Source organism: Oxyura jamaicensis, chromosome 20 (genome assembly GCF_011077185.1).
Source record: "Oxyura jamaicensis isolate SHBP4307 breed ruddy duck chromosome 20, BPBGC_Ojam_1.0, whole genome shotgun sequence".
NCBI lineage: Eukaryota > Metazoa > Chordata > Aves > Anseriformes > Anatidae > Oxyura > Oxyura jamaicensis.
In genome coordinates, this window is record NC_048912.1 from 14,020,541 (window position 1) to 14,045,793 (window position 25,253).

The 25,253-nt window shown below is 48.1% G+C and overlaps 1 protein-coding gene across 2 annotated transcripts in view; it reads right to left on the reverse strand.

Annotated features, from left to right (window-relative positions):
- Nucleotides 1–1,912: 1,912 nt before the first annotated feature.
- LOC118176787 overlaps nt 1,913–25,253 on the reverse strand; it is a 28,773-nt gene continuing 5,432 nt past the window's right edge. Inside the window, exons 4-11 of one of the 2 annotated variants that reach the window (XM_035344020.1) lie at nt 24,913–25,043; nt 7,043–7,223; nt 5,249–5,436; nt 5,095–5,154; nt 4,546–4,854; nt 3,796–3,871; nt 3,507–3,593; nt 1,913–2,804 (exon numbers count right to left, since the gene is read on the reverse strand). In XM_035344020.1, coding sequence (XP_035199911.1) covers nt 2,360–2,804; nt 3,507–3,593; nt 3,796–3,871; nt 4,546–4,854; nt 5,095–5,154; nt 5,249–5,423 — 1,152 coding nt within the window. In that variant the 5' untranslated portion in view covers nt 5,424–5,436; nt 7,043–7,223; nt 24,913–25,043 and the 3' untranslated portion in view covers nt 1,913–2,359. Of the gene's footprint in view, nt 2,805–3,506; nt 3,642–3,795; nt 3,872–4,545; nt 4,855–5,094; nt 5,155–5,248; nt 5,437–7,042; nt 7,224–7,392; nt 7,607–24,912; nt 25,044–25,253 lie in introns of those variants that run through there. The other variant, XM_035344019.1, reaches the window with a different exon arrangement.

Genomic DNA, 25,253 nt, shown 5'->3' on the forward strand with positions numbered 1-25,253 from the left:
CTCCTCCTCCTCCTCCATCTTCCCTGACCCCTTCATCCCTGAAGGGATGTCACATCCCTGTGCTCTGATCTTCTCTCTCGAGGCCGATTAGCCGGAGCTGGAGTTCAGGGAGTTGTGAGCACCAGCTTCCTCGTGGCGCCGCTTGATCATCGGGGTCTGCGAGTGCTCCCAATTAGCCTGCAAATGCTGCCTCCACTTCACAAATACCTTAAAAATGAAGTTTAACGAAAAGCCACCTGTGTAGCCTTTCTTCAGTGCTCTCTGCCATATCAAAGCCTCTGAAAGCGGCTAAGGACAAGGTTTATTGCCTGGAAGGGTCCATTTGAGCATCAGCTCCTTTGTGCCGAGGCTGCTGCATGGAGTCGGGGAGCAGCCAGCAGCCCGTGCCACCAGCCCTGATTTCAGGGAGCTCTGGCTGAACATCAGTGAGGGCATGGGGCTGTGAAGTTCACCTCCCAGGGAGCCACCAAAGGAACTTTCAAGCAGAAAGGTTGCCTGGCTCGTCTGCTTCCAGAGGAGCTGATTAAAGACTTGTTTCAGGAGCCGTCGGTACCCACATCAAGCCCATCTCTACAGCCTGATTCTCTCTGCTCATGCAGTAATGATCTGCAGCTCGTTGGAGGGGGCTCGCTGGGGGAGGAAGGCAGCAGCCTGCTTCACTAAATGACGTTTGTGAGGCTGCAGCTTTGTGATGGATATGTTGAAAAGCCAGGAGGTTGGATGAAGGCGAAACAAGTGCCCAGGGAAACGGCACATAAACGGCACATAAACGGAGGAGAAATCAGAGTGGGTACAAGGCAGCATCCCCACCATCACGTCTCACTGCCAGGGTGCAGCTGGGGAAACTGGAAACTGACCCTGCAGGGAAGGTCTGCAAAGCCCCAGGGGCTGACACCAAAGCCAGCACAGCAGAATTGAGCCACCTGTGCCTCTACAACCTTCCTTGTGACAAGTCACCATCCAAAGCACCCCCTGGGTGCTTCCCTGAGCACAAACAAAACCACCACGGATACTTCTGCATGGTGGAGGGTTAGGAGGGGCATTTGCATTGGGAAAACAGAAGGAATATCTTCCATTACTGGCTCCAGCAGTCTGGCATGAGTGTTGAACACATCTGATGAAAACAGCGCCAAAAACATTGGCAAGCATATCTGCCACCAAAATCAACATGCTGCACGGTGTTAACCCTGCTTAATGGTTTTGTTTTTTTAATTAGAAATAAGGGGGCAGGGAGGAAAATTCTGCAAATCACACATTTCCTTTTGCTTTTCCAAAGTAGCTCAGTGTTTTTCAGTTCATCCATTTTTCACTATTATTTCTCCTGTAATTGTAAAGAAATTAATTACTTGAAAACAGAGCAAAACATATGAATTAAACCAAACGTTTTGATTAACTCAAAACCAGTGACACTTCCTTTCCTTAACAATTTCAAAATTAAACTTAAAAAAGTCTTATCTGAGAAGCCTCTTTAAAAGGCAATGTTTAGTATTTTGTGGCACTTATGTTAGGTGGACAGCTGCCAGCATGTTACTCTTTCCATGTTAAAAATACTTTTAATGGACGCAAACTCCAGCTCTAAGCTATTTAGAAAGGAAAATAAATAAATAAATAAATAAATAAAAGACAAACAAACATGTTTTTCTAGTCCTTCTCCTTAGACTCTCATACAGAATAAAGCCAGGTTGTACCTGGAAGTTCTTAGCTAAGATATAAATACTGTATTTAAATTATAATGACTGCATTCACAATACGCCTGCTCTTTGAAGGAGAGGCGGAAAGCTGGAGCTGCACTGGGACAAATTTTGTTCTCCCCCTCCTCCCCACCTGAAAACGTACAGGATTTCTCCATGGAGATAATCAAGTGTTGAAAGGAAAATTCATGCCATGTAATTTCCACGGAAGACTTCTTCTCTTCAGCAGATTTTGTTAGTGCAAACGCTTCAACACTTCTTCCATACAACCGCATTAAAACAAGGGGAGGGGAAAAATGAAATAATCCTTCTCTGCAGGTTTTATGGCATTGCTTTAATGAGTCTGCCCTTCTGTTACCCTCAAGCTTTTGAGTGTGTCCACCCAAAAGTCCTGGAGATCATCGTGCAGACAGCACTCTGAGGCTTGCACGCAGACCACAGGGGAAGGGGCTTGTAAAGTGCTAGCAGATGTGCAGAACTCTAGCCAAGCTGGGCAAAATTCCCTCCAGATTAATGCAGACAGACACTTGGGAAAGGTCTGTGCTGTGCTGAGCACCCAGATCTGCCGGGTGGGTTCCTCCAGGGGAATCAGGGGAGCCCTGCATCCACGTCTTCCCTGGGAGGGCTCCTCAGGTGCACCGTGAACAGAGACACCGATCCCCCCCATGTCAGAGGCATTCTGTCTTAAATTTCTGCCTCAGGGCTTTCTGCACGTTCTGTATCTTCTCCGTGATCACCGTGTCGCTGAGGTGATCGCCAAATTTCTGTTTCAACAGCACCCGGATGATTTTGATGCAGCGTTCGTCCATCATGGGCTTCGCCTCCCGGAAAGTGTTGCCCCTCCGCCCCGTGATGGAGTGGCTCTGGATGTAGTCAGAGGTAAAGAGCTTGTAGAGCAGAGTCTTGCAGGCCGTGCTGATTTTCTGGTCGAAGCGGATGGCCTCTTTGAGCTGTTCCTTGGTGTAGCCGTTGAAGAGCTCTACCACCTCGCAGGGCGGCCGGTGGGGCTCCTCCTGGAAGGACAGGGATTCCAGCCGCTGCACCTTCTTCTTCAGAGAGAGGACATCCTGCTGCAGGTCCAAGACCATCCTCTCCAGCTGCTCTACCTTCTCCCTGAAAAATTAAAGCCAGAGTATAAAATGGGCAGAGGGAAGACAGCCCCATGGCTCTTGCTAAACCCAAGCAGCGCTGACATGTGTCCTGCAGGTGGGCCCAGGACAAGGTCTTTGTCAGAATGCCTGGGTGAGGAGCAAAAAATGATGTGTTCAGGGCTTTTCAGAAGCTCAGAAACATTCAGAGTTTAACTCTCAACCCCACCTTGTCATGCGTGCCTGGCAACTTTGATGGCCAATTTTCTTTCCAGTTTTAAGGAAGACACAAGGCCAGTAAGTCCCAGGGGACACTTATCCGTGGTACGAAACAATGGGCATGCAAGAAATGACAATACCAGTGCTGTAACATGATTTTTGGTACATGTTTCTTTGCAGTAAAACCGTCCCTAGTAGCTACTTCATCACTGGGTACTTGTCGTTAAAGTAATGGACAATAAAGCAAGCAACACGCAACCATGTTCAAACACGATAGGTGGCATTTTGATGGTTATAGGCAAGAGCTTTGCGGTTTCTGCACTGTTTTAGAGTCTTCCTGGATCTCTAGCGCTGAGCCCTGCAATCAGAAACACCTGGCTCTGATTACATTGAGATTCAGCAGCTCTTGGCTCTAAGATTGCACCATTTTGTCACCCAGCTGTGGTCTCAGTGTTTTCTGTAGTGAGGAAAATACAGTTAAGAACAAGTGCCTCCTTTTGCTAATTACCTTTCCATTTCACCAGGACAGATTTTTTTCTGAACTCTCCCAAAGTCATCAGTCCCTTGCAAAGCATCCAGCTTTCGCTCTTCACAGCTGGAAGAAACAAGCAAGTTAAGAAGCACTGCCACCAGCTCCACATTCCTGTTGCATTCATTCCTGCTGAGAATTGTCTGGAATTTAAGGGCTGGCAGCAAAGTCAACTCTGGTTTCATTTAGAGCAAACCCAAAACATCACATGAAATGAATTTATATGGCATGAGACAGTCAGGGGCCTCACCATGCCTCCAGGTGTTACCTGTTCAGACAGACGTGTTGCTGGCACTGGGACAAGATGCCATCTGACTTCCTCTTCATTGCCAGGGCAACATAATCTAGAGGCAGGAATGGGGGACAAAATGAACAAGCCTGCTGTTGACCAGGCCAGCACCTGAATCCCTTTGTCTCCAGGACAAATTATCTTAGCCCTCGTGCAGGATTGCATGGCAACACATGGCACATGGTTCCCTTTGCGTAACCAGAATGACCCAAATGTGCTTTCCAGGACTGAATAATGGGGATTTTGTTTTTTAAAAAGGTGGTATCTCGAGGCCCGCTTCTGCTTCCATCTCAAAAAAACTGTGGGCAAGGGAGGAGGAACCAGTGTGTCTCTGACCCTGCTGTTAGTCAGCACACAGAGAATGCACCCATGTATTTCTAGAACTGCTAATTGAGGGACAGGACTTGTGGGTGTCACGGTTATTCAGGCAGGCTGGATTGTTTTTTTTAGCTTACAGGGGAAGAGCTGCTAGCCCAGGAGAATAAGTTGGTGCCTGGCAGAGCAGATACCATTTGCTGTTGCACATGCATCTTCCTGTAGACAACCCTCCGGAAGATCTCACAGGTGGAAAGGATTTCATCTCTGAATTTTTCAGAGAAAAATTTCATCTCTGACCCTTGTGAATCTGGAGCAAAGTGGAGGTGTCCTTGCAGCCACGCAGGTTCCCAGCCCAGCCCACCCAGCAGGAGATGGCTACGAGTCAAGGTCCTCATTTACAGCCCCGTTTACCTCTGGTAGCAGTGCCAGCCCTGTCCTCTTCACCCTGGGATGTCCCCGGCATGGCGAGGGTGACGAAAGTGGCTGGGGGGGTGAAGGCACTGGCTGGGTGGGGTGGCCCCAGGGCACGTCTCTCCTTGATGATGGAGGAGCTGCCAACATCACCGGGCAGGCCGGCCTCGGCTGCCCGTAGCAGCGGCTTGCTGGGGTAACTCCTGTCCCCATATTTCCTGGGGGCATTCCCTGGGGTCCATTTCGGGAAGGTTTTCCTGGATTTTTTTGGCTGGGGTGGCATCACGCTGTGGTTGGCCGGTTCATCTTCTGAAAGCAAAGGGTGACACTCAAGACGTGCAGTTTGGGGTCGGTGCTGTGCATCCCCCACCTCCCGCTCACCCCTGCTCATCCTGATGGTAGGGCTGGGAAGCGTCATGGGACAGCACCACACAGAGCAGCTTCCCAGGAAGCCCCAGGGAAGGTAGAAAGGTGCTATCGTCAACTCGTTTCTCTCCAAACCCATCATCCTGCTGTACTAAAAGCTCCAAAAGCCAGAACACTACTCACTTAACGTCTCCAAGAGCTGTCTGTCTTCCTGCAGCTTCTTCTCCAGGACATCTTTGTGCTCTGCGGGAAGAGAGGAGAGGACTTTTCAGCACCGACCTTGATCCCTCCTGAGCAGCCCCAAGTAGTAGCCTCCAAGGACGGGGCCCTCACTCACCGCTGATGCCCTCCACCATGCCCCAGTAGAGCCCGCTGAAGCCGGGGCAGCGGGCCAGCACCTGCTCGCCCACCGCGTAGAGGTGGAAGGGCTTGCGGGGCTCCTTGATGTTCTCGATGTTGATGACACGGCTGCCGTCGGGCCAGCTGATGAGGACATAGAGCTTGGTCGACATCGGGGCTGCCCACCTAGAGCAGGAGAGCGGGAGGGGAGCATCATAGCACGGCTTCGTGCTTGGAAGGATTCACGAAGGGGGCTCTGCGCCCCATAGATACAAAATATTCCCCCCCAGGTCTTTTCTGCCTGTTGTTTCTCTTTCCCCATCCCTCCCCTGCTGTGCTTGTCTTGTCCTAAATCCTTTCCCTGTGGTGTTGTCCTGATCGGAGCACAGCCCCACGAGCTTTTAGTGTCCCTCGGTTTAATCTGAAGAACTCCAGCCATGCTGGTGTCACCTGGGGTCAGGCAGCGGCTGCTCGAACCTGGGATGTGTTGGGCAGACCCTGGACAAGCCACTGAGCAGGCATAGACTGGTTCCTCTGCCAGCATGGACCAGCACAGCTCAATTGACATCAATGGGGCTATGGCAATTTGCTGCAGAGGGGGATCAGATCTGTGCGATATCAGGGCAGGACAGAGAAGAGACTCGAAAAGACCCAGGTGTGTTCCAGGAAATGCTCTTTCCTTCACCTGTACAGCTATTTCCTTCAGTAAATGTCAAACTGCTTTGCTAAGGAGGGCATCAATTTACCTCTCTTTCACACAAAGGGAAACTGAGGCACGGAGCAGCAAAGAAGACATCTAAGGCAGCCAAATAGTGGGGCTGCAAGGAGCTGGGCCCCTGGGTTCTGGCCCATGGCTCTGCCCACTGAGACACCCTGCTTGGCCCCTTAGAGCTGCAGCTGAAATCAGGGGAGAAATGGGAGTGCTCAGCCCCCAGACAACAGCCAGGCTGGTGGTGGCTTTCAAACCCTCCCGAGCCACAGGGGCAGCTGAGGACCAGGCTCGGTGAGGATTTCTTTCCAGGTTTCATCCCACACATCACAGATGAGCACAAAACCAGGGAGAGAAGCGATAGAGCAGGGACAAGCTGGCCAGACAGGAAGCTATGCCCCAATTTATTGCCATCTCTCATTTTGTATTCATATCCCCATTAAAGTTGAGCCTGGCCATGATTCCCCTCACCTGGGAGGTTCGGTTCACCCTGCACAACTTTCTCCTTCCCCCCTCCACCATCCAGCAGCTGCAGCAAAGCTGCTTGCAGGAGCTGTAACGCTCCCTGAACATGCCAGCCTGCCCTGCTGGCACAGACTCACATCTGGCTTGCTCCAATCGTTTTCCCCTGACCGAGACACGCCGTGCCATTTATTTTTATAAGGCAGCACCATGCAGCAGCTCGCCATGTGCTGACAGCTTGCTCCCCACATCCCGCTGCCAGCCACGGAGGCTGGATGCTCTGCAGCAGGCGGCTGCACCCAGCCCTCTGCATAGCCCCAGGAAGGGTACCGAGACCAAGCAGAGTGGGATATACAGAGAGCTGAGACTTCTCCCTCCCCAAAACACAGCTGTTTTAAAGAGCAAACAACCCCAACACCCAAAATCTCCCTACAGGGGTTTTCCTTTCTGAAACATTTAAAGAAAAAAGCCCTGATCTTCACTGCTGCTGCTGCTCCTTCCTGCCCCGCTTACCAGGTGCTCCCTTACCGAACACAACAAAACTACACAAATGCACAAACAGAGAAAGAGAGAAAGAGAGAGAGAGATCAAAATCCTGATAGCAACAGAGCTCGTCCTTGCCTGGTTAGCACTGCTCCAGGTGTTGAGTCTTGCAAAATGTCTCCTGGCTATGCAGATCTCAGCTGCCTGCTCCAGGAGAGGAGGTGGCCGGACAGTCCTTTGCCTTGGGCTTGTCCCTTCACCACAGTTCCTTCTCAGGTCTCCTTTGTCTGGCTTAGAAAGCTCCCACCTGCTGTCCCCACTGCATTACAAAAAGAAGGGAAAAAAAAAAAAAAAAAAAAAAGGGGAAAAAATAAAAACCCCTTTGCTTTCTTTTTTCTTGATTGCTTTGTTTCAGCATTGTTATTCCTGTTATTTTTCCATATACATATATATTTTTTTCCTTAGCTTGTTTCAGGTCTGTTTCTTACAGGGAGAGAAAGCAGAAGAGAAGAGAAAAAGCCTTGGATTTTTTGGAGCATGAATAAACCTTGCATTTCCATGAGTTATTCATGAATAATTCATGAAAATGCATGATTAATTCAGGTTCATGAATTATTCAGGAATAATTCTCGAACATTCCTGGTTAATTCATGCTCACACAGCGAGTGAGTCAGGCTCTAGGGCTTGGCAAATTCCTTTCTCCCCGAGACAGGAGAAGAGAAGCTTAGAGACGGCTGCATTGTGCACTTCCCATTTGCTGAGCCTGAGAAGCAAACATTCTGCAGGCCCTTTTTTTTGAAACATGGGCTTGAAGAAGAGATCTGAAATGCCTGCAGCCTCCTGGCCACAGAGGAATAACACAGCACCAAAAGGGAGAGAGAGAGAGAGAGAAATTGCTCTTGGAAGGAAGCCTGGCAGCAAGGTTTTTTCCCTTTCAAAGCATCTTTTGGACTGACTGTGCCTTTCCTTCTCCCCCTGCCTCTGGATCTCTCCCTGGTTAAGATGCACACCAGCTGCTTCATTTGTTACCTGCTAGGTACAAAAAAGGACAATACAAGCAATCTCTGCTTGAGGAAGCAGAGGGACTCCCCTTGCCACTCGCCCATCTGTCCCCACACGTGTGTACAAACACGCTCAGCCCCTTGGCTGCTGCAGCCCACGCACGCACGCTGGTGGCAGTCAGCTCTGGGGGGGAACCGTTTTCCCCCATGGTTCATCACAGGCATCAAGCTCGACAGGCATGGCTCAGTCTTTGAGAATTTCTCCCCAAAATGCCACCCCTGCAACACCTGGGGTTTGCTACCACAGGGCTTTTTATCGCTGGTGCATGCAGGGTCACAGCCTGCAGCCAGTGGGGTGGTCCCAGGGCTGGTGAGGGCAATTGAGGCATTGCTGGGGGCTGAGGACAGCCCCACGGCAGCCCAGGTACTTTACTGGGTTGCTCATTAACAATCAGTTATCTCAATAACCAGGAGACAGCCACCACAGCAACCCCAAATCCCACTGACTAGCTCAGCCAGTGGTTTAGTGACACAGGTTTTCAATACCTTGAGCTGCTGGTTCCCAGAAACCCAGCTAAAATATAAGGCATCAGCTCTGTCAGAGCCTGCAGTGAAGAAAAGCTGCCACATGGCATCCAGCCTGCCATGGTCTGGGCTGAACCCCTGCAGGAAAAGGCACAGGGACTGGGACCACCTCAGCCCAGTCCACAAAAGCTGCCATGGCCCCTGCATGACATGGAAATACAGCACATGAGTGAATAATTCAGCTGGGCTGTCTGTCTTGTCTTAGCCAAAAGCAGCTTTGGATGCTGTGGAGACCTCAGATGTTCGGTGAGATATCAGAAAAGGACCTCATACAGAACCACAGGGCAAGAAAATGTCTTTATCCCTGAATGGTAATGTTCACAGCTCAAAGAATACAGCTGTCAGCCCAGGAAAACAAGATATTAAATAGAGATCCAAGATAAGGAAACATATCACTGCAGATAAAACTGTAAAAGCAGTGGTATTTGAATTCTAAGAAGTTCTGAATGATGTTGCTGAAGGAGAATTACACGTGAAGAATTGAAAAAGCAGTGATGAGCAGAAAAATAATAGGCACATGACAATAGATATGAGATTGGATTTCTCTTTTTATGCAGGATGTGGTCCAATAAAATCTGCTTGCAAAGTGGCCTTGCTGAAGCAAATATTGTTCGGTTTGCTTTGAAAACCCATCAGTATGCAAAGCTCAGAGAACGACTAGCCCTGGGGGCAGGAGTGGGCAGGGGTTCCACTGCAAGTGGTGGGAGAGGAAAGGTTGCAGTGACCACAAGAGGAAGACTGTGGTCTCAGCAGATAAACCAAGAGTCCATTTGTAAACATAGCGTTACTGTTGAGTTATTCCAGGAAAATGCAAGCCTGAAGTGAATCCCAAGCGTATGAGTTCATGAAAATTAGCAAGTCCTGATTAGCTTTGCTGTGCTGTGTTTGTCTACAAAATCCATTGCCAGACTCTGGCTGGGAGCTGTACCAGAGCTTCTGTTTTGGGAACCTCCGACTGCATTTCCTGGCTCTTTCAAAAACAATCTCATCCTGGCTCCCCAGGCACCAGCACGTTTCCACCCTGTAAGCCATATGTGGTGAAATTTACATTTCAGCTGTGGCAGAGGGACAGCAACAGTGTCTTTGTAGTCTTGTCTAGAGAGGCACTGAAGGAACCGTGTTCAGCATTTCACAAAACTGAGACCAGTGGCTGTTTGAATGCTGCCCCATCTTTATCAGAATGATCATAATTGATGTTTAATGGGATTTAAATAGCAAAGGTAGGTGTCTTTAATCTCCCTTTGTGTTTTACCTCTGCAATGTTCCTCTTCCTTCAACTTAGCAGCCCAGATGTGTTTCACCACCTCAAAACAGAGCCGTAGTTGGATAATCGAGGGACAAAAGCTGCACAGTTCATGATTCTTATTGCCATAAAGCAACGATGTGGGAACCACAAAGCAGTAGGGTTTGGTGGCAGCAGACCTGAGCACTGCCAGGGCACAAGCTGCAAGAAGGACACAGGCGTTTAGTGAAGCCCCCTTGTTCTCAGTCCCACTTGGGATGGCTGCTAGGGCTGCAGGAGTCATTAGAATGGATCTGGGACGTGATTTTGTGGCCATCTGCATGACAAACACTGTGGCATAAGTCACTGCCTGTACCAGAGAGACCACCTGGTGGCATTCTGCATTTTTAATGACAATAAGTACAAGTCCTGTCTCTGCTGGTGGTACGAGAACACCGAAACATGATCCAGGCTAATCAGGCTGGAATTAAATGCATTTTCATTAAAGACTTGTCTCTTTCTTAATAGACTAGAAACAAGTCACTCAGAAATGGGGAGCAAGGCAATAGTCCCGGGTCAGCAGTCACTTAGTCTGGTACATGTAAATCCTACCACTGCAGTTTGTCAAATGCTTTTCTGGACTCGAGCATTTTGATATTATTCATCATGTGGCAGAGAATAGCAAACAGTGAAAAAAAGCAGGACCAAACACTCAAGGCACAGGTCTGGCTACAGAGGCTGTGTATGCTCCTGCAAGTCCACAGGCCTGGTAGAATATCTTGCAGTTTGGCAAATGTAAAGCCCTTTCTTCTTTTTGTTGCCTTGAATTCATCGGAATATTTTTCTGTGCAGAAAAGAGATTCCCCTTTGTAATTCCATTCAAAAAAAAAAAAAGCCTTTCTTTTCACCTATTCAACTTTGCATCATTCTCCAATGCCTATTTCCTCAGCTGTCTGTATTTATTTGACCTTTGCGCTCTACAACATCTGTTTCCTTATCTGCTTGGCTGGCTGGTTCCCTCGGCTTCTTTTGTGAGCCTGTCAGGGAGAAAGCACAAGTACAGCCTGGCAGGGGGGCATGCAGGGCACGAGCACCCAGGAGGAGGGCAGGGTGGCTGCCTCCAGCCCCCCCCACGGGATCCAGACAAAAGAGAGCTCTTGGCCACAGCTTTGCTCCACTGGGGTCGTTTCCCCCCTTTTCTTCCCCTTTCTGGCAGAAAGCACAAAGTGGGCTCCAAAGAGCAGTTATTTTGGTCAGGGGGCACAGACACAGCACTGCAATGAGGTGCCACGGGGACATCACACCCCCCACTGCAACATCCCCAGGCACAGCATCCTGAACACCAAAACCTGCAAAATCCTCTGCTTTCACTTTACATAACCACAGCTGCTAATTATTCTTCGCAGGGCGCTTAATATTGCTGAATAATTCATCAGATCCCTTCCAACATGTCACAGCGCCGAGTGAAACAGCACCTTGCAGGCCCCGCACAGTTGGTACCATACAGGCCCCAGAGATGCCACCACAAAGGGTCCCAGGGGGGTCCCTCCAAGCACCCCAGACACAGGGGCAAAAAGGGAAAGGGAAATGCCAAACAGGTTTACAGCAAGACACTGTAAAATCAGACAAACAGAGAAATTGTCCTCAGACAGGTGATTCTCTTGGCCTCTTTTGTGAACAATCTGTCAAAATCCATGGCTCTGCTTAGCAAGGAGAACAACCCCACCCCAACCCTGCCTACTCAGTGACATTATTTTGGTACCTGACTACTTAAAAGGTGCAAGCATACTCTCTCTAATTTGCTAAACTGACAAATTTACTCCTCTCAGGAGACATCCTCATCTCCATCTTCACCCTCTTCAGCCTTATACACTCGGTTCAAAACATGAAAAGGTTTTTCCTTAATTTCTTCTCCAGGAAGAGGGAATTGATCTTTTATTTTTAGCATGACAGCCACAGTTTAAATTGACACGTTGACTGCAAAAATCCACTGCTCGTCACATCAAAGGCTGATTCAATAGTACCTATTACTCCGGTAATGGAGGTCTTCTCAGGGAAGAGTGAATTAGTACAAAGAGAAGCACGAGTAGGAGAGAGGAGCTGACAGGACCAAAGTGGATGGGGCCTTCTCTCTAGAGAAGCACATCTGTGTAAGGAGGCAGAGGAAGGAGAAGCTGAGAAGACAGCGGTGGTTTAAATTAGGATATTTCTTGCACAGGGCAAGACAAAACATGACACACTTCTCACCTTGTCAATGGATGCAATTCAATCCTTTCAGCTCCAGCTGGGGAAATGTAGGGCAGGGTCCAGTCCTCACTCGCCTGGTGAAGGACAGAGTCAATCGGAGCTCAGCCCAGCTTTCACCACATGAACTTCACGGCCTTCCACAAGATGCAACTCATGTTTGCAACAAGAATAACATTACCAGTGGCAGGGGAAGGTTTTCCTCTTCATTCTGCCTGCCATGCAGGTAGTTTTCTAGTAAAACACTGTAGTCTGCTCCGCGGGCCTAAGCATAGATGTAGGACTTTGTGTGCTCCAACAAACCAGCAACCAACTCATCCCATGGCTCTGCTGCTCAACACCATGAGTTCTGCACAGAGCAGGCAGCAAACTGGCCTCTGTTTGCATTGCCCATCAGTTTTGGAGTGGGAACTACAGATCACCATCAAACTTCAAGTATTTTCGAGTGTTAAGTGCTCCACATAGCCCCATCTAAATTTTGGACGATGGTTTTCGGTTAATCCAAGGCTGGGTTTTTGGCCCTGTCCATCAGAGCTCAGGTCAACAGGCACCCATCAGTCTGGGGCTTGGCCTCCCTCCAACCAACAGTAAATGAAAAAATCTACCAGGGACGTCATGGAAAACCTACACAAAGCCTCAGGTGCTTGCTAAGGAAAAGCTCACTTCTTGTTTTTTGGGACCAAAAAGGTCTTGTTTGCTCAGCTGAAAAGTGAGACAGTTTGTTTCTCATACCTACTCCACATGGCATCACTGATGTACTTTTGACTCAGAAATCTGCTGATTGTCTTCTCCTAAATAGAGAGCTGTTCCTGCGAGTGACACCGTGGTGCGGGAAATGCAAATAGGCTGTTATTCAAATGCCATTTCTGAAGGGATTGTGCTCTGCTTTCAGATAAGATTAGGAGCTCAGTTACAGTACAGAAAAGGTCTTTCATTAAAAATTCTTTCATTAAATCAAACATAGAACATAATAAGGACAAGTTGCAAAGCTCTTCAGAAGTACATCTGTGCCAGACTGCTGGGTAGCGAGGCCTGACAGAGGGAGCCTCAGCTGTTCCGCCTTCTTTCAAAGAAATGAGTCCCACATATCTCATTTAACTACATTTTTGAGGAAAACACATAACCAAATACCTCTGGGGCACCGAGTTCATTGACTGCATATCTTACATTGGTGGAGAGGACCAGTATAAGCAACTATTCACTCATTTTAGATGTGCAATAGCACGTTCAGATAAATCGAGTAAAGCCCGGGAGCTCTGTTTCCAGTTCCAGCCAGGTAGCAGGAGATCAGGTATAGATTTTAAAGATTTGTTTAAGCCCAGTGTCTAAGGGGAGATGTTGGATAATAACTGGATAATAAGCAGGTGTTGGTGAAAGAATGACCATTCCAATTTGGAGCCCAAAACAGAGATTCATTGAAATTGCCTTTCAGAAGAAATCCCCAAAGCTCATAATCTGTTGAAGAAAGCAGTCACCTGGAAGGGAAGAAACAGCATTTTTCAGCAGGTTTCACAACTTAGGTAACAGCCATCCCCATCAATCATTAGGGTTGTAATTCCCACACCAAAAACCCTTTCCCACACCAAAGATCTCAAAGATCTCAAAAAACTTTCTTGGGACAAGTCTGAAAAGTGATCCACAAAGGCCTAATATTCCCATCAAGGACAGCACAAGGAGAGCATGTGCAGAGCACTTCAAAATTCAGACCTCACAGATGAGAAGGGATTAAATCCCGACAACTGATTATTCAGGAAAGGGATTAAGCCATGAGCGAGGGCTCAACAAACAAGAGTGTTCATAACAAACCTTTAGTAAGTGTACAGGGAGTAAGAGAAAATACGGCTGAACACATCCTGAAGTTCCTCCTTAGGCTGACTCGATGCCTAGTGCATGGGGCAGTGAGTCACGGACACCTGGCTCAAAACATGCCTGGCAGAACCAAAAGGCTACTGATAGCAGTGGAAAGAATTAAAAGCACACATAGAAGTGAGCATGCTGTTTAGGACTGAAAAGGAAAGAAAAAGAGGCTAGACATCATACAATAATTTGTATAATGAAGGTAAAATAGATCCTGCTGTTCGTTATGTACCAAAAGACTGACAGACCATTCAAAGGAACCAGAAAACAATGCACTGCTGTCATTGGAAAGCTGAATCAAAACCAACCTGGAATTATAACCAGCACAGCAGCCTTCAGAGCATCTTTGATCTACAGATTTATCAGCTTACACATAAAGGGTTAGCTATCCATACAGATATCACGATATCCACATCGAGCTGGGCAGTAAAGGATGCAAACTTACGCTTTCTGAGCTACAGAAACCAGAAAAAAATAGGAGAGGGACAGCAAAGAGACAGAGCTCATGCTGGCAGTCTCCTTGCCCACCTCTGCTGGGCTTGGAGGGCATCCAAGAGGACAAGCAGCCTGAGCCCCCTTGCCAGCACTGCGCTGAGCCCCAGAGGAGAAAATCAGCATCAGTCCCAGGGGCAGAGCAGCCCCTGCCTGCCTGCTGGCTGCCTGCCAGGCTCTGCTGCGTAATTACCCCAGCACAGATGGCTAATGACTTCGTCCTCTCCTCACTGATGAGCCGGAGAAGGACTGAACAAGTTTGCTCGTTAGCAGCGTGACCCTTCAGGCTGCCTCGTACAAAGGAAAAGAGGCTCCGGGCACTCCAGCAGCACAAAAAAGATGGACGCTTTCCAAAAAAACATCACTTTGGGGAGCAGACAGGGCATGCTGGGCATCTGTGTTTAGTAGCAAGTCGTGGTTTGGGCTCTGCATCCATCTCCTGTTCACTGACACATCCTGCCCTCAGCCCTCCGCTGCCCTGTTGTGACACCAACACGCTGTGGTGGGAGGGGAGATTTCTGCCTTGCTCAGAGGCAACTGCCAAAAAATAAAATAAAAATCATTCTGCTCTTCCCACGTTGTGTTAGCACACAGCTCCCTGCTCGCCAGCTCCTGCAGAAACATTGACTTTGTGATGTGACCCCAGTGCCGCAGCATCTGGGCACGCACGTGCAAAACTCCACTACAGAAAACATGCATCACCACTCCTCCAAAATGAGGTTGCCTTTTTTTTTTTTTTACCAGCTTTAAACTCCCCCAGAAAACACACAGTGCAGGGCAGCCAGGGAGAACCGACTGATGCCTCTGTGAAATAGTGGGCTGGTTTAAATTCTTCTCATTAGGTTGTTAACTGCTGGTTTAATTAGGCTGCCTACAGACAAAACATAATTGCTTAGTGGCTACTGCACAGTAAATAGCCAGTTGGGTTTATTAACGTTCTCACAGCTCTGAACTTGCCAGATAAATTCTTTTAACTATGCCTTGTAAAGTTTGTTCCTTCTCAAAGAACACGGCAGGTGACCAGTGTTGGGAACGCACCCCCATAAAGGTGTTTTGATGCAGTTTGATGGCACCTCTATGTACTCTGCACTGAGATCCTGTCCCCAAAATCCAGGTAAATCTTTCTCATCTGGGGCTCTTAGACATCTCTGGGGAGTTATAACTTTAGCATTCATTTCACAGGAGCTTTTATAGCCCAAGAGTCAAGGCCAAGGCCATAAAACTCTGCTCAAGCCCTGAGCTGCCTGAAGCTGCTGGGCACTCAGATCTGCAGGTCTGTTCGGAGCCAGGTCTACAAAGTCCTCTTCAGTAGAAGCCCGTTTTAAACCTTGGCTCATGCTAAAGACAGCCCCTTAGCTTAATTTACTTAAATGTTCCCCTTAAACTGACATAATTTATAATTGCTCTGCTCAAACTCATGGCTCATCCACTCTTAATTTACTCTGCCTATTTGCAGGCGAGCGAGTTATAGCAGCCCTCAGCACATCCGCACTCCTGCCACACTTTGATAGCTCCCATTTAACTTATTACTATGCAGACACACATTAGATTCAAGTTTACCTGAATGAGAGCTTTATCCAGATCCTGCAGGAGCTAATAGAGAAGATATTTCAGTATATTCAGTGTGGCTATTATCTCAGAGAGGGGAGAAAAAAAAAAAAAAAAAAAAAAAAAGGATCTTGCTCAAATAAGAATAAAACTTCTGCCCGAATGAGTATAAGACTATTCCTTTGTTTCACCTAACCATTCAGTAAAAGCCCCCACTCAACATCTTCTTATATTATTTCTAGCGTTCACTACATAGCCTATTATTAGAAGAGCTGTGGACCTGTGCTGCAGTTAATAATGGTCTCTGGCACTTTTTTTAACGCCTTTTTTTTTCCTCCCCTCTCCACATTTTCTTCAACAATAGCTGACTAGGTGCCTTCCTATCTTTTTATCTCCTGTTTAATCGATTTGCTCTTGTCTTCCCATGGCACAGCGCACGATGTTTCTCCAGCACACCCTGCTCAGGAGCAGGCACTGGTTGCTATTTTATGATTCACCCACCGCAGCCTCTGGCTTCCCACCTCTTCAGCTTCCCCTGGGTAGGGGAGAACCAAGGTCAGCCAGATGCAAATGACGTATTTGAAGCTGAAGTGTGATTGGGGAGTGGGGGGGTGTTTTGCTTCATGAGCAGAAGATGAGAGAAAGGTCTTGGCTGTGCCTCATTTATTAAATCACCCTCGGTTGTGCAGGGAAAATTAAGGACAGAGCAATGATGTACCTTTGACCAGCTTCCCGCTGTCATCGTTACTGTCATTAAGGCAAAGACAGGCACATCCTCTTAGTCTGACTCCTGCTGTGATGAAAACATTGCAAAAAATAATAATAAATCTGGGATTTTCATCACATGAGCTCTGCCTTTCCAGCCCTCATACAAAGGGGGCAAAGAAACGAGAAGGATCCTCAAATTCTCCAAAATACCATTATTATTATTTTTTTCTGTATAAGCTTTGGCAGCCTAAGCAAAGTGGGTTGGTTTTTCAGATCCTTTCCCCGCACACGTCTCACAGGGGTGCCTGATCCCACCGCCCAAGCACCCCAAAGCAAAACCCCATGGTGCAGCTGACCCAGCCCCAAACCCCGAGGAGCTGCCGCCATCCCACCAAGCCTGTGCGCCTCCAGCAAGCATCTCTCTGCCAATCTGAGCCAGATCGTCCCCGAAATAATGTGACTGATGTGTCATGGAAATGGAGGATAACCGTATTCCTGTCCTTGCAAGGAGACTCATTGCTTCACACCTATAATATTCACATCAAGGCTTTTTCCCACCAGAGTTGTCCAAATACGTGGGCAGCTTAAAGGCATCTCCGTGAGATGGGACTGACCCAAGAGAGCTTCTCAGCCCCTTGCAAGAGCTGGCTGAGGCAGGCAGTAATGAATTAATTGATACGCATGTAACTGACACATAACAACCACAAGGCAAGTGGGATTCAGAAAATGAAAGGAATACAAGAAAATAATAATAATAATAATAAAAGGTCAGGAAAGCACATCACTCCAACAGGATGGAAAATTAAGGTAAACAATTTAAAGAAACATGGGGGAAAAAAGAATAACAAAAACACCAGCAACTAACAAATAGCAAGCATGATGCCCAGAGCAGAAACAAGCCCACAGAGATGATAATGAAAGAGCTGAGCATGCGCTGTAAGCAACACGAGAAGTGAAGGGAGTTTGAGTGAGAGGGGAGCAAGAGGAAGAGGCAGCCTGAGGAATACCTCCACCTTTCCTAAGTACCTAATCCATTCCCTGCCCATTGTTTTTGTAGGTTTTGTGTTTTGTTTGGTTTGTTTTATTCATAGGTTCTTGTATTACAAGGTAGAAATCAAGAAGAATAAGAGTAAAGATGAGGAGAGGTGTGGCTTATTAAGAATAATCCTGCACGGTACACAAGGCAAAACCTTGTGCAACAGCAGGGCTGTATCTGAGAGACACAGTATCTCAGAGATGACATAAAAAGTAATAGAAAACAGGAAATAGAAAGAAAATAAATCTCAAAACCAAGGTAAAACCCCCAAAACCTGGGAAAGAGAAAGCCAGCAACTGTCACGGGGGCAATTTGCTGCCCACTGGCTCAGCCCTTCGTGCTCACAGCAGGTCAGGGACACGCTGCGCTCTGAGGCTCTCAAGGCAGCAGTCTCGTCTCCAAGTGCTGAGGCTAACAATGCAAATAATCCCAAGCAGAGCTCACGTCTTTAATTGCCTCTTTCCCTCTTCCCAGGAAGCCCAGTCGCCCTGGTTACTACAAGCCCTATTTCCTTTCCCTCCCTGCCAAAGAACAAGCCCCCTCTTGGCGAGCGCTCCTGGGGTAACCTCGCACTCATCACACCCATGCTCCGAGGAAGGCAGCAAGTTCATTTGTCAGTAATTACACTGATTAACTTCCACAGCCGCCAAGTTCAAGAGCCATGGAGTGCCTCGGGTTACAAATGAGACTGCAGGAGGAAAAAGCTCCTCTGGATTATGCTGTGGATGCAGCAGTCCTGGCAAAAGCACCCGGCCACTCCTTGCCTGCTCAGTGCCAACATCCAAAAGTTGGGGTAAACACGGCCCAGCACCATTTGATCCACCGTACAAAACAACCCGGGATATTTGCAATTCTCCTCTCAAAGGCAGCATCTCAGGAAAACAAAGTGTTTGTTCCTCCCAGAACTAAAAGCATACCACGCTTACCAACAGCCTCAAAAATATCTTTCTATTAAACATCTGCATTTTTCATAGAAAGGAGCACACCGAGCCTTTTTTTGGTCTCTTCAAAATCAACCGGAGCTCTTCAGAAAAGGCTGCCACCCCACCTTCTTATTTTTCCCCATTTGGTGGAACGTTTTCTTTCTGTTGTTGTTTGTACCGGTGTATTTATACAGCTGGCTGAGGCTGCTTAAAATAGTACGACGAGATACCAGGGTGGCAGGGCTGGCAAATTCTGTGCTTACACATCCAGTGTTTCTGCTGTTGGAAGCCTTAAATCCACCCCTCTGGTGGGATGAAATAGATGCTACTAATCCAATTTCTAAAATATCAGGCATCAAGATGACACTATTTTAGGACTGAAAACAGCCAGTTTAATCAAACCTCTGCTATTTTCTCTTATTTTTTTTCTGTTTCACAATTTATGATGGCACACAGGAGGGGGAGATTGTTTTGGGAACGATGTTTTCAGACCTCTAAAAATAATATTAAACTGCTCTGCCACGTTCTGAGCTGTTACACCCACAGCCCTAACACACACTCCATCACCTCGTGCTCCTGTTTGCTTGAAGCACTGCAGAATAAGGTTTGTCCTTTTTCTTTTGTTTGTCCTTTTGTGTTTATTCAGCTATATCACACTGTTTGGATAGCTACAGTGACAGAGGTAACAAGAAGCCAGATGCAGGGTGAGGACAAAGCAGAAAATAAATTGAGGGTGGTGAATAATTATGTTATTATTTTAATTATAAGTATTATTATTATAATTATTTCAGCTGTTTTCACTACTGACTATGAGAAAGCGCATTGGTGTTTCTAATACATGGAACTGGAAGCCGACTGAAAGCACAGTCCTGAGTCTGTGATCTGTGAGGGAGGCTGCTCATCCCTCCCAGGAGGATGGATTGGTTTGACACCCTCTGTTCTCCAGCCTTCCCCCGTGCCTTTGTCCCAGTGCTCATCCCGCACATTCTGACTCCATGCACAGACCAGTACTGGGAGCATCACAGCAGCTTTCAGACCCTGAGTCTGATCCTCCTTAAGGGAGGATTGTACTTATCTAAGTGACAGGGAGGTGGAACAACAATCCAGGAATATGATTTCTCTATGCCCAACTTCATCCACTTGCATGAACAATTGCACACAGGAATAAGGGAGTTGAAGGAACCCAAAATGCTTCACCGTATACAAATAAAGTCCTGTTCGTGGGCAGAAAAAAAATCTTGCAGACTGAAAACCTCCAGTGAAACCTGAGGGGACCCTGAGCTCTATCACAATGCTGGGGCTGAAGATGCTCAGGACTTTCCATGGATACTCAGCAGCCAAAAGGACTGGGCCTGAATCCACCTCAGGAAACAACATCGGTGCTGTGGGGATGATTTATAACACAGCAAGGTTGTGCAAGAGGCTTCCAGCAGGAGCTGGTGGTGTACAGGAGCAGGGGAATGCCAGATCCAGCCACCCGATGCGCCTCTTTCACCCCAACACAGCTGCAGCTCGCTGCTGCTCATCACTTTTTATATTTCTCCTGTCAGGTTTCTTTTTGAACAGCTGGTAAATGTGGCTTTCTCGCTTATCCCACAGGAATCAGCCGTACACAGTCTGCAATACCCACACAGCTAGTGCTAACAAAAACCTCCTTTTTATATATTTTTTTTTAAAGAAACAACCAGTGAAGTTTACAATGCCAAACTCAAGAAAAGGTAAACCAGGCCTGACTTACCCTAAGTGACTTTTGGCAGGGTTTAGCTGCATCCCCAGCACAGGTGGGCTCAGGTCCACCAGTACACTTGCAGCCCCATCCTCCTCTCCAAATACAGAAACGTGGGTCAGCATACAGACAAAAACAGCAAGAAAAATGAGACAGCGTTAATCAGCTCAGCGAGCAGGGAGAGATCACCACACCATCTGCCCCTCTGCTTTTATTAATCTTAGGCACCATGACACAAACCTGGGCTGTCATTTCCCCTTTGATTTTCTTATACTAGTTGCCATCCTCCAGCCTCATTTCCTGCTTATCTAGCTCGCTGTCATTCAGCCTGGGCAGAAAGGATTTTCTCCTCTTCACCAGGTGCCAGAACACCCACTTTCTGGCCCCATGAAATGTGGTTTTCCACCAAAAAAGTCCTCACACCCACCTGGCCCAGCCACCATTTCCCACCCTTGCAGCAATCTGGGCACCCTCTGTACAGAGCAGAAATCAACCTGAAACAAAATCTCTAGGTCTTCTCATCCACAACAAACATGGGTCGCACAGGTTTGCTCCTGGATTATGTGTGACGTTTATTAGTAGGTTCAGGACTTCAATATTGTTCCCAGCTAAGCTGCGCAGATAATATTTCAGAGCAATTGAGATCAGCACAGCTCCTGTAACGTGCAGGAAGAATTATCAGATCTGGTTATTCAGGCCATGCAAACTGATGCTTTTTCACCTTTGTGCAAAGATAATTATTAGTCTGTCACTGACATGGCCAACAGCCCCTCCTGCCTGGCCCTTGGGGGTCACACCCCAGTCCCGGCTCCCAGTCGGTCCTTGGCAAAGAGTGGCACGAGGCACTTCAACCCTGCTCTCCTGGAGCCTTCTCCTCCCAGATGTCTCCTGACAGGCTGTGTGGGCACTGCCAGACGAGCCGACAGCAGCAGCATTAAAGTGTCACCTTGTTGACACTGAGGTGCATGTCACCATGTCACATCAAGTCCCACGCAGCCTCACAGGGACGCACACGGCTGCGACTCCAGCACAGGCGAACCCAGCCAGGGGCACCCAAGGGGTGAGGTGGGACCCATGGGACCCAGCCTGAACACGGGGCAAGAGCTGGGCTCTGGGGTCCCTGCCCCACTGCCACTTCTCCCAGGAAATATTTTCAAGCATCGGAATGGAAACCGGTCAGCATGCAAGGAATTTGTGAGCAGATTAAAGAGACCAAATCCACAAGTTTTTCATCATGAGCTGTTTGCCCAGAGGTGCAGCTCCTTCCTGAGCCCTGCAACACCACAGCACAATGAACAGCCAATAAATTACTTTACATTGTGCTTCCCTTCCTCATCACTGCTGCAGGGTAGCTCACGGGTGATAAATGCCCACTGACCAAGGAAGATCATCCATTCACTGCTGAGCCCCACATGCTGTTACCGAGAACAAATGGGAGGGCAAAAGCTTGCTGGCACCAAAGGTGCTGGGCAATGCTGTGTCCTCAGTCCCTGTGTGGCAGGGAGGTGGCATCTGCTGGGGACAATGCTGTAGCTTAACACTGACTTAAATACTGGAAGATAAAATTCATTTTATTTTCTGTATAAGGCAGTGGACATTAAGGATAGGGAAATCAAAGGCTGGATTTTCCAACCATTGGACAAAATTCACCAAGTTACCCCTGGCAAACTCCTTCGCTTCACCTGTATGCCATCACTGAACTGGAGCTAGCAAGTCACTGGGTGCACAGCAGCTCTCCATCCACCTCCTCTTGTTGATGGCCAGGAGTCCCTCCTCATTCCCAGCCTGAATGCCCAGCTATTCCCAGCCATCCTTCAGCAAACAGTGCTTTTCATGCTTAATTTGCTCTCTCCCTGGGATGCATCTGTATACACAGGGTGCCAAGGCACAGACACTTCCATGGCTGTGAGTTATGTCATTTCTCCTTGCTATTTCCCTCCAAGATCATTGCATGGTTTGGTTCTGGCTCAGCACTTGGAGCCTTGATACCACAGAGTCAACAGCAGCTTTCCCATCGATTTCCAGAGGCTTTGGATTGAGGCCATAGAAAGGAAAATACAGCAAAGAAATTCCAAGCAGAGGCTCTAGGAAAGTTAATAAAATGCCTCATGCCTGTGCTTGCTGCAGGGAAGGATCAGCTTTCCTGTTTAGTGCTGCTTATTAAGTCATTACAAACAATTAAAGCAGCAGAGAGGGGGAAGACAGAGCTGTCGTCTCCAGCTCCCCAGCCTGCCTCTCTGCCCCCGGCATGAATTTCATGAGACACAAATCTCCCAGCGGGAACCTCTCAGCAATCGATTTCCTGCTTGTGAAATCCAGCAGGAAGACATCCTGGTTTTCCTGACAAAAAAAAAAAAAAAAAAAAAAAAAAAAAAAGGACATGAAAGGGGAAAATTTGCCTCGATTTTTTCTTTCCAAGCAGCACAGCTGCGGTGACAAACCTGCCCACTCAGGAGGCCCTGGCAGGAAAAAACCACAGCACCCACGGGACCCCAGAGGGCAGGAGCTCATCCAAACACATATTTTCTCTGCCATTTCCTCCAAACAGGTGATCTCCCAGCCCATTTTTCTCTTCAGCTATTCCACCTTTCTCAAAAGCTGGGTGCCTGGGATTGCTTGGGCGTGAGTCAACAGCTCCATCACAGCTCGGGAAGCAGCAATTTGAGCAAAACACCCAACAGCCAAGACAACGCAGAGCCACTTATCAACCCATTCTGACATCTCCTGGACTCACCTGAATGCCCAAGAGAGTTAAAAGAGCCAACCTGTTTTCTAAGAACAGGCTGCGTGATGGCAACGTGGCAGCCTGGGACGTGCAGCAGCGATAAAAGCCTGGTGCACAGGGAAGGAGCCAGCACAGCAGCACATCAGAGCAGCTCCATTACTGACAATGCTGCCAGCTCAATTGCTGCTGGCTCGCCATTTGGGTCACTTTTGTTGCTTTTACGTTAACTATGTATCATGCACCGTAATTGTGTTTTCCCTCCCCATGACCACATGAAAAGCATCTGCCGATTGCCTGTCTGTCTCCTACCTTATGTTTTCCTCCCTATAAAATGGGTAAAATTGAGCTTGCTTTCACACTGGAAACAAGCCTGTAAGCTTCTCAATACAAAAATAAATAAATAAATAAATAAATCCATTATTCAGGTGCCCCAGGGCAGCAAGGAAAGGAAAAGGGGGGACGGGAACACCAAGAGCAGCAGCCTCAAAGAACAACGTGATGGAAAGTGCAGGCTGATAAAAAGCCCCAAGGCTTATTTTCCTTCATCACCGTGGAGTGAGAGACTAGAAATAATTGAGGAAAGCCTTAGTCCCCAGACACAAGCCTTAGTCCCCAGACACAACCTGTGTGCAGTTGCTCCCTGCAGTCAGGCGCATGGCACTTCCCTGGCTTTTTTTCCTCCTCTCCCTTCCTGCAGAACTGCTGGAGGGCCAAAGGTCTGCTGCAGAGAGCAAATACCTGAGAGCCAACTGCACCACGAAACGAGAGGACAGCTCCCTTCGAGGAGCTTCCTACAGCAGGGTTTTTCTCCTAACGGCTTCACAAGTGGCTGCTGGCAGCCTCCCAGGCAAACTGGTCCCCGTGCTGCAGCTGAGCTTTACCCGCTGAAGTTTTCTTGCATCAACTGAGCCTCCTGGGTGCTAACTCCAAGCACACAATGGCATGTCTTGTCCCACGTAAGTTTTTGTTTGTTTGTTTTTTAAACCATGGTTTGCATGAGTTTGCTATCCCTTGTGCTTAGAGGGAGCAGCAGGCACACTCGGTTAGCCCAGCTGCTAAGCCTGCAGCCCAGACAAGCTGGCATTCACACCACAAGGACTGATGGTTTGCATCTCACACCAGTTTCCCTCCAGCCCAGGACATTCCCCCAGCCCTTTCAGCGCTGTGGCAGGATCCTACCAGCTCCACATCATGTGGAGCAGACCAAGGAGTGCTGCAAAGCTGCACAAAAAATTAGAAGAGATGTTATTGCAGACCTACAGCTTCCTCACCTTCACTCCTGGCCACACGTCAGGGACGCTCAGTCTCAACCCCCCAGAAAGCAGCACGCAGAGGTTGCCAAAACCTCTATTCCTGCTCAGTCCCAGCTGCTGCACGGTTCTGCTGAACCCACGAACCTGCCAGGGAGCAGCACTGCTAGCGAGGAGTTCATCGCATCCTCCTGGTAAATTGGGATGTTCTGGAGGACAGAGGAGTAATTGATTGCTAAGTAACCTGCAGAGACATGGAACCGCTCAGCAGTTATCTAGTACTCACTAAGCAACACAAAAAGGTTATTGAAGCAGTTGGGGAGTGTTTCTGTACGGCGTGCGCTCCCGTTAACTCCTGACATCCGAGGCAGAGAAACGCATCACTTAGCATTTACAAGCAGCAAGCAATTCTTATTACAAAAAATCAGCCTCCCGGCAAGGAGCCTCGGTGAGAGCCTGCAGAAACCAGTGGGAATGGATGGTTTACAAGGAAAACCTTTTTGTTCACCTTCAAGGGAAATTGAGGAGCCAGGTCTCACAAAGCTCACATGCGGTCTGTGCCAGTATGATGACCCTCCGATATTACTGAGGGACACCAGTATTGTGAGTGGAAAGATTTATTCGGTCCTAACACAGCCCTTCAACACAGAATGCCTCCTCCTGCTCCATCAGCTTGTCTGGAATTACTCACCTGGCAGGAGGCCTGGCCCCAGGGAGCTCCGTGCTTCAGAAATTGTTCTCTATGGAAGAGAGATTTGGTGGTTTTTCCCCCCATTGCTTCGCCTCCACAAGAATCTGAAACACCTTCTGTGATTTGATTGCCTAGAATTCAAGTTGCATCAATAGGATTTCAGTCTGGGAGCAGTTTCCCCCCCCCACACACAGCGTGCAAACACCATGCTGTAACCTGGCAGCCTCATTTCCCCGGGGAATTTGATTTTAGTGGGGGGTTGCTTTGTGGCTGCCTGGGATTTGGGGTCCAAACCAGGTTTAAAGGGAGATGAATCAGGTCCTACTGATTTATGTTTGCCG